The 8,910-nt window shown below is 57.8% G+C and overlaps 1 protein-coding gene across 1 annotated transcript; it reads left to right on the forward strand.

Annotated features, from left to right (window-relative positions):
• The first annotated feature begins 329 nt into the window (after window positions 1–329).
• Window positions 330–2,651, forward strand: ASB12 (ankyrin repeat and SOCS box containing 12). Its single transcript, XM_009479608.2, is given in 3 exon segments — window positions 330–356; window positions 358–1,153; window positions 2,518–2,651. Coding segments are annotated over 3 exon segments (957 nt in total).
• The last annotated feature ends 6,259 nt before the right edge of the window (window positions 2,652–8,910 follow it).

The following is an 8,910-nucleotide window of genomic DNA, read 5'->3' on the forward strand; positions in this document are numbered from 1 at the left end:
CACCGGATTGAATTATCTCAGCGCGTTCTTGATCACAACATTTTAAGGGGAGGTGGCCCACGTACGTGCTACAGCAACGACCTCCGTCTTTGCCTTAGCCCTTCACCAGCCTGGATTTCCTCACCCACGGTGGCAGGGCGATAAGTATGTGAGCAGCATCGTAATCCAATGTTGTTTGTCTTTTTTTTTTTTTTTTTTTTGAGAATCTTCCTTAAATCGTGAATAAAAAAATAACAAGAAAAAGATGGTGTTGGTGTCAGGAGGCTGGTTCTAACCCTGTGGTGATGGCGGTTTTGTTGTCCTGTAGATCTTTGGCTTTACCATTTACGATGAGAGCGGTGCACAGGAGACAGACCAAAAAAAATGAGCCTAATGGATATCACTAAAATGTTCTCCATGCTCCAGCCCAGAGAAGATGAAGACGACAACGGAGAAAGCGAGGAGCTGAACCGAGCGGTATCGGAGGACAATTACCAAACCCTAGATAACCTCTTGTCCCAAGACAGGTACAAGAGGTTCATCAACCGCAGGAGCGGCTGGGGGGTGCCCAGCACCCCCCTGCGCCTGGCTGCCACGTGGGGCCGAGTCAGGAGCATGAAGGTCCTCTTGGCCCATGGGGCAGAGGTGGACAGCCTGGACGTGAAGGCTCAAACCCCGCTCTTCATGGCGGTCAGCAACGGCCACCGGGAATGCGTGAAGGTCCTCCTGGACGCGGGGGCCAGCCCTCTCGGCAGCATCTACAACAACTGCTCGCCGCTGCTCATCGCCGCGAGGGACGGGGACGTGGACATCCTGCGGCAGCTCCTGGACCACGGCGCGGAAACCAACGTTCAAGCGAGGCTGCCCGAGTGGGCTGCCAACTCGGTGGCTTGTTCCGGTCCCCTCTACCTCGCCGCCGTGTACGGGCATCTGGAGTGCTTTAAGACGCTGTTGCTTTACGGCGCCGATCCCAACTACAACTGCGCCGAGGAGAGGGTGATTGCCCAGATCAAGGAGCCCAAGACTCTGCTGGAAACCTGCCTGAGGCACGGCTGCAGGAGCGAGTTCATCGAGCTGCTCATTGACTTTGGAGCCAACGTGTATTTGCCCAACGTCACGGTAGATGAGACGGCACCCCGCAGCAAGGGCCTGGAGCTGCTGCTGCAGGCGAGAGGTAATCCGCATGCGTGGCCCCAGGGCTGGAAACGAGCACTGATTTTGCTCGTTTGGGTGCCAGCTGCTTCAGATTCCCCTTCCCTTTACTTCTGCTTCCCAATAGCCTTACCCAGGCTTTCCTACGAGCTTTGACTCCCTTCGCAGCATCACTTGAGTGCATGGGTCTCTCTAGTCTTAAACTCTTGACTATTATCACTATTTTACTCTTAAATTCTTGAGTATCATCACTGTTTTACTCTGAACTCTTCTTCCTTCCTCTCCCCCATTGACTGCTGTGTTCAGACCAAAAAACACAAGTCTCCACTACTGAACGCAGCAAGAGAAGGACGTCACACGGTTACGGAGAATAGGTCCACCACCGGTCATTAAATCCGATGGCTTGGATACACATGCTACGCAGGAAACTGCTAAAACAAATTGCTGGGATTTGGGGGAGAGTGTCCCGGGAGGGCTTGTTTCTAATAAATAGCCACCAAATATCCCCAATTTCCACTGCTGGCGTGGCTGGAGGCAGGCTACCGTGTTTTGGGTCTGGGGTGTGACTCGGTGCAGCCACCACGTACATTTACGTGGTTATCTTGGACTCAGCACAGCATCTGCTTTTCACGGGTATTTCTAGACGCTTGCTAAAGGACCTGCTTTCAACGAGGGTCCTCGCTGCAGTCAGTGCCGGTCTGGAGCACGCAGGGATTTCCGCAGCCTGCTTTTTCCACTTAGTGTAAATCTGTTGGGTTAAAGGCGGCTTTTCGCCACTCCTCTCAGTTCTGCTGCTCAACTTTGGCTCTCCTGTACTGCTTATGTCCAGGAAAACTGCACTTATTTCCGTATGACGGGGGAAGATTCCATCTCTGTATGCCCAACCCCTGTGAAACGCACGCTGCAAAGCTTGTGGCTGAATACACGGCGTAACCAGCCCTAGCAAAGACAAAAAAATTGAACAGTTTTGGTCTATCGATGTCCCTCTGCTTGGGATAATGCCCGGGTTGGAGGGGAGCGGGGTTGTGTGTCTTGAAGGTGACCATCTTCTCCCATGTAGTTAGTGATAGGATGAGAGGAAATGGGCTTAAGCTGCGCCAGGGGAGGTTTAGGTTGGAAATTAGGAGAAATTTCTTCACGGAAAGGGTGGTCAAGCATTGGAACAGGCTGCCCACAGAGGTGGTGGAGTCCCCATCCCTGGAATTGTTCAAAAAACGGGTAGATGTGGCACTTTGGGACATGGTTCAGTCTAGTCTACCCTTGATTGCCTTAGTGTGGACATGGTAGTGTAGGTTAATGGTTGGACTGGATGATCTTAAAGGGCTTTTCCAACCTAAACGATTCTATGATTCTGTGATCTCGTTCTTCCTTCCTCTCCTCACGCAGCTCATCCCAAGTCCTTGATGTCTCAGGCCAGGCTGGCGATGAGACGGCTCCTGAAGCAGGCTGGCCGCCCGCACGCCCTCGGCGAGCTGGACATCCCGACGGTCCTGGTGAACTACCTCCGACACCAGCCGTGAGGCACAGCCCACCGCCAGAGATACCCACCCCGTGCACGCGTCGAGCACCCGAATTAAAAGCCGCTCTGATACCTGCGCGGTGTGAAACCGCTGTGAATTTGTGGTCGCAAAGTGATTTTTGCTTACGAGGTGCCTCCGAAAAGCGGTGCCCGTGCCAAAAGATGGTAAGGGAAGGTGGGGGGGGGAGAAAACAAGCAGAGATCTCAGCTCTGGCTCCGCATCAGGGTGATGGTGGAGCGGGATCGGATTGAGCGGGGTTTGGCTTTAAACCCTCTTTACTGAAGGATTTTACACCTTTAAGTGATACTGCTTGGAGAAGGGGGTGGGAAACGGCGTGGAGGGCAGAGGGAGAGGAGCAAAGGCTGCTTTTACCTCCTCCCCTCCTGGGGAAGAGTGGGAAGGAGGAAGGCACGACCGGGCTTCACGCCTGCGGGTTTCCCCCGCCGCGTGGCCTCAGCTGCCTCTAAACCCCCTTTCCCAGGAGGTTTCCAAGTGCCTCCTCCCTTCGGCAGCCCGCCGAGGGCAGAAGGGAGGCCGGACCCGGCCGCGCGTGCCCAGCCCATCGCCGCTGCGTCGCCGTGCCGGGGCCGCTGCTCACCCCGAGGACGCGTCGGAGCCCAGCCCGGCGCTCCCGGGTGCCGGCACAGGCAGGGGCTGGGATCCGTACCCAGAGTCCCCAGGCTCCCCAACTCTCGTCTCCTCGCCCCAGCTCTGTCTTTGAACATCATCTTACCTCAAAAGTGGTTCATGTTGTGGCCAAGGGATCTTTTGTGATAGGGCAGGGGTTTTTCCTTTCATTAAAAATGTTGCTACTATTCTCATTAAACTATCATGACCCGTTTGGTGAAATATCCTTTAATCGGAAGAGCCCAGCAGCCCAGCTGGCGTGGTTTGTAAGGGATGTGGGGAAACGCTGCAGCCAGGGAATTTCAGGCTGAGCCTGGAGCCGGGCATCTTGGCAGCGGAGCTGCTCACCGGTTGCTCCTGCCTTCACCGGCTCTCCCCATCTGTCCCCATCTGTCCCCATCTGTCCCCATCTGTCCCCATCTGTCCCCATCTCTCCATCTCTCCATTTCTCCATCTCTCCATCTCTCCCTCTCTCTCCGTCTCTCTCCATGTCGCTCCACCATCTCTCTCCACCATCTCTCTCCATCATCTCTCTCCATCTCTCTCCACCTCTCTCCCCCATCTCTCCATCTCTCTCCATCTCTCTCCATCTCTCTCTCCCCATCTCTCCATCTCTCTCCCCCTCTCTCCCCCTCTCTCCCCCTCTCTCCCCCTCTCTCCCCCTCTCTCCCCCTCTCTCTCCCTCTCTCCCTCTCTCTCCCCCTCTCTCCATCTCTCTCCATCTCTCTCCATCTCTCTCCATCTCTCTCCATCTCTCTCTCCATCTCTCTCTCCATCTCTCTCTCCATCTCTCTCTCCATCTCTCTCTCCATCTCTCTCTCCCTCTCTCCCCATCTCTCCCCGTCTCTCCCCGTCTCTCCCCGTCTCTCCCCGTCTCTCCCCGTCTCTCCCCGTCTCTCTCCGTCTCTCTCCATGTCTCTCCACCATCTCTCTCCATCATCTCTCTCCATCTCTCTCCACCTCTCTCCCCCCATCTCTCCATCTCTCTCTCCATCTCTCTCTCCACCTCTCTCCCCCATCTCTCCATCTCTCTCTCCATCTCTCTCCATCTCTCTCCATCATCTCTCTCCATCTCTCTCCATCTCTCTCCATCTCTCTCCCCCATCTCTCCATCTCTCTCTCCATCTCTCTCTCCATCTCTCTCTCCATCTCTCTCTCCATCTCTCTCTCCATCTCTCTCCCCCATCTCTCCATCTCTCTCTCCATCTCTCTCTCCATCTCTCTCCACCATCTCTCTCCATCATCTCTCTCCATCTCTCTCCATCTCTCTCCATCATCTCTCTCCATCTCTCTCCATCATCTCTCTCCATCTCTCTCCACCTCTCTCCCCCCATCTCTCCATCTCTCTCTCCATCTCTCTCCCCCATCTCTTCATCTCTCTCTCCATCTCTCTCCATCTCTCTCCACCTCTCTCCCCCATCTCTCCATCTCTCTCTCCATCTCTCTCTCCATCTCTCTCCACCTCTCTCCCCCCATCTCTCCATCTCTCTCTCCATCTCTCTCTCCATCTCTCTCCACCTCTCTCCCCATCTCTCCATCTCTCTCTCCATCTCTCTCTCCATCTCTCTCCACCTCTCTCCCCATCTCTCCATCTCTCTCTCCATCTCTCTCTCCATCTCTCTCCACCATCTCTCTCCACCATCTCTCTCCATCATCTCTCTCCATCTCTCCCCCCATCTCTCCCCCCATCTCTCCCCCCATCTCTCCCCCCATCTCTCCCCCCATCTCTCCATCTCTCTCTCCATCTCTCTCTCCATCTCTCTCTCCATCTCTCTCTCCCCATCTCTCCATCTCTCTCTCCATCTCTCTCTCCATCTCTCTCCACCTCTCTCCCCCCATCTCTCCATCTCTCTCTCCATCTCTCTCCACCATCTCTCTCCATCATCTCTCTCCATCTCTCTCCACCTCTCTCCCCCCATCTCTCCCCCCATCTCTCCATCTCTCTCTCCATCTCTCTCCATCTCTCTCCCCCCATCTCCCCATCTCTCTCCCCATCTCTCTCTCCATCTCTCTCCATCTCTCTCCATCTCTCTCCATCTCTCTCTCCATCTCTCTCCATCTCTCTCCATCTCTCTCTCCATCTCTCTCCATCTCTCTCTCCATCTCTCTCCATCTCTCTCCACCTCTCTCCCCCCATCTCTCTCTCCATCTCTCTCCATCTCTCTCCATCTCTCTCTCCCCATCTCTCCATCTCTCTTCATCTCTCTCTCCATCTCTCTCTCCATCTCTCTCTCCATCTCTCTCTCCATCTCTCTCTCCATCTCTCTCCATCTCTCTCCCCCCATCTCTCCATCTCTCTCCATGTCTCTCCATCTCTCTCCATCTCTCCGGCTCTCATGACCAGCGACGAGGACAACCGCCGGTAGCGGCTGGAGGAGCCTTGCTGGCTGGGAAACGGGGCTGGTGGGTCTCATGGGTCTCGCTCTCCTCCAGCCCACCCGGAGCAGCCTCTCCTCCGGGGGGCGGCAGGTTAAAGGCACGAGGAATCAGGGCAGCAGGAGCGTGGATGCCCTGGACCCCCACGGCAGCGGTTCTGTAGCTGTCTTCTGCTGGGGAGTGCAGGTCTACCTGTGTCGGGGCACTAAACCGCTCCTAGAAACTTGATGATTTCAATCTGAAATGCTCCAGCACTCTGGGAAGCTTTATTTTATGGGGGCTTTGTAAAGCACCGACAAATGCAGAGAGTATCTAGGGCGCCAGAGCAGCACGAGGTCTTTCTCCAAAAGGCCTGAGGGTGGCTCGTGCTCTGGTTTGTGCCAGCACCTCCCCAAAATAATCCCTCCGACACGGAGCCCCCCGGCTTGGGGGGCTGGTGGTGGCCATGGGGCTGGGAGCACCCTGCCTGGGAAAGGATGAAAAAAATCTCCTTTTGGGAGGAATGACCCTACATAAGTGGCTCCAGCCAGCTGCTCCTCCGTTATTTCCCTTTATTTTTAAGATGTTTCCTTGAATGTCTGGCCCGTGGCGGCTCCATTTGCATCGAGGGGACGTTTCACCTGCAAGCGGTCATGGGAGGCTCTGCCTGGTGTGAGCGGCCAGGAGCGATGCTCGGCTCCTCAGCCGCGCGTTTTGTTAAGCCCCCGAAAATCGCCAGCTCGGCTCGCCCGTCGGAGCGTGGACCTGACCCGAGACGTGGCTGGGGGAGCCACCGGCCAGCCCAGCGCTTGCCCTGGCACGCACCTTCCTAATCCGCGTGGCAGACCGTTAAAAACCCAAACACGCTGTGATATGTTGGCCTCTGTTTGCCCTCAGGTGCTACCAAACGGCGCGGCGAAGGCAGGGCGTGCGGGACGCCACGTTAACGCCTGGCCCAGAAGTCTGGGCTTGATGCCTCTCTTGAAGTTCAACGAGGAGAAGTGCTGGGTCCAGTTCTGGGCTCCTCTGTAGAAGAGAGACATGGACATACTGGAGATGGTCCATGAAGATGATGAAGGATCTGGAGCGTCTCTCCAGGAGGAAAGGCTGCGGGAGTGGGGATGGTGCAGCCTGGAGAAGGCTCAGGGAGATCTGATCAGCGTCTACAAACACCTGATGGGGGAAGAGGAGGGAGCCAAGCTCTTCCCAGTGGTCCCCAGTGCCAGGACCAGAGGCAATGGGCACGGCCTCAACCACCGGAGTTCCCCTCTGAACATCAGGAACCACTACTTTACTCTGAGGGTGGCCAAGCACAGGTTGTCCAGGGAGGAGGTAGAGTCTCCACCCTTGGAGGTACTCAAAGGCTGCCTGGACATGGTCCCTCAGCACGAGAAGGACATTGAGGTGCTGGGGCGTGGCCAGGGAAGGGCAGCGGAGCTGGGGCAGGGTGTGGAGCACAGGGCTGGTGGGGAGCGGCTGGGGGAGCTGGGGGTGTTCAGCCTGGAGAAGAGGAGGCTGAGGGGAGACCTGATCGCTCCGCAGCTCCTGGCAGGAGGGGGCAGGGAGGGGGTGCTGGGCTCTGCTCCCAAGGAACAGCGATGGGACGAGAGGAAATGGGCTCAAGCTGCGCCAGGGGAGGTTTAGATTGGGTATTAGGAAAAATTTCTTCACGGAAAGGGTGCCCAAGCCCTGGAACAGGCTGCCCAGAGAGGTGGGGGAGTCCCCAGCCCTGGAGGGGTTCAAAAAACAGGCAGAGGTGGCACTGGGGACATGGTTTAGTGGGCATGGGGGTGTTGGGTTGATGGTTGGGCTGATGATCTTGGAGATCCTTTCCAACCTTAATGATTCCTAGTTTTACTTTCATTAAAAATAATGCAGCCAGCAGGCCAGGAAACATGAAATTAATTATTCCTCTGCCCTTAACTGGTTCAGTGGTGGCCCTGGCAGTGTTGGGTCAATGGTTGGACTGGGTGATCTTCAAGGGCTTGTCCAACCTGAACGATTCTGTGATTCCGTGATTCTGACCGGCTCCAGGTGGTCCTGCTCGAGCCGGGCTTGGACCCGCTGAGCTCCAGAGCTCCATCCCCCCTCAGCCAGCCGGTGGTTCCGCGGCCCAGGGCACACCTGGGCTGGTACCGGGCTTCCTCTTCCCACCCGGCAACCATGGCGGGGCCGCGGTGGCCCGAGGGGGGTGGATGTCTGGGGGTCTGGGGGGCGTCCGTGCTGTCACACCCCGCGTGGGGCCGTGGGGGAGCGGCGGGGCTGGCGGGATCGGGGCTCCCCAAAACGGCGAGGTGTCTTTGCTGGGTGCGAGGTGGGTGGGGGTGAGCTGGGTGGGGGTGAGCTGGGTGGGTGTGAGCTGGGTGGGTGTGCGCTGGTGGGTGTGCGCTGGGTGGGTGTGAGCCAGGTGGGTGTGTGCTGGGTGAGTGGTGGCTGGGGGTGCAGGTGGGTGGGTGTGCGCTGGGTGTGAGGTGGGTGCGTGGTGGGTGGGGGTGAGCTGGATGGGTGTGCGGCGATGGGTGGGTGTGTGGCAGTGGGTGGGTGTGCGGTAGTGGGTGGGTGTGAGCTGGGTGGGTGTGTGGCAGTGGGTGGGTGTGCAGTGGTGGGTGGGTGTGCGCTGGGTGAGTGTGCGGTGGTGGGTGGGTGTGAGCTGGGTGGGTGTGCAGCAGTGAGTGGGTGTGAGCTGGGTGGGTGTGAGCTGGGTGGGTGCGCAGCAGTGGGTGGGTGTGCGCTGGGTGTGAGCTGGGTGGGTGTGCACTGGGTGGGTGTGCAGCAGTGGGTGGGTGTGCGCTGGGTGGGTGTGCGCTGGGTGTGAGCTGGGTGGGTGTGCGCTGGGTGGGTGTGCAGCAGTGCGTGTGTGTGCGCTGCGTGGGTGTGCGCTGGGTGTGAGCTGGGTGGGTGTGCGCTGGGTGGGTGTGCGCTGGGTGTGAGCTGGGTGGGTGTGCGCTGGGTGGGTGTGCAGCAGTGCGTGTGTGTGCGCTGCGTGGGTGTGCGCTGGGTGTGAGCTGGGTGGGTGTGCGCTGGGTGGGTGTGCGCTGGGTGTGCGCTGGGTGGGTGTGCAGCAGTGGGTGGGTGTGAGCTGGGTGGGTGTGTAGCAGTGGGTGGGTGTGCGCTGGGTGGGTGTGCGCTGGGTGTGAGCTGGGTGTGAGCTGGGTGGGTGTGCGCTGGGTGGGTGTGCAGCAGTGCGTGTGTTTGCGCTGGGTGGGTGTGCGCTGGGTGTGCGCTGGGTGGGTGTGCAGCAGTGGGTGGGTGTGAGCTGGGTGGGTGTGAGCTGGGT

The sequence above is a fragment of the Pelecanus crispus genome, chromosome 13, assembly GCF_030463565.1.
Source record: "Pelecanus crispus isolate bPelCri1 chromosome 13, bPelCri1.pri, whole genome shotgun sequence".
Classification (NCBI taxonomy): domain Eukaryota; kingdom Metazoa; phylum Chordata; class Aves; order Pelecaniformes; family Pelecanidae; genus Pelecanus; species Pelecanus crispus.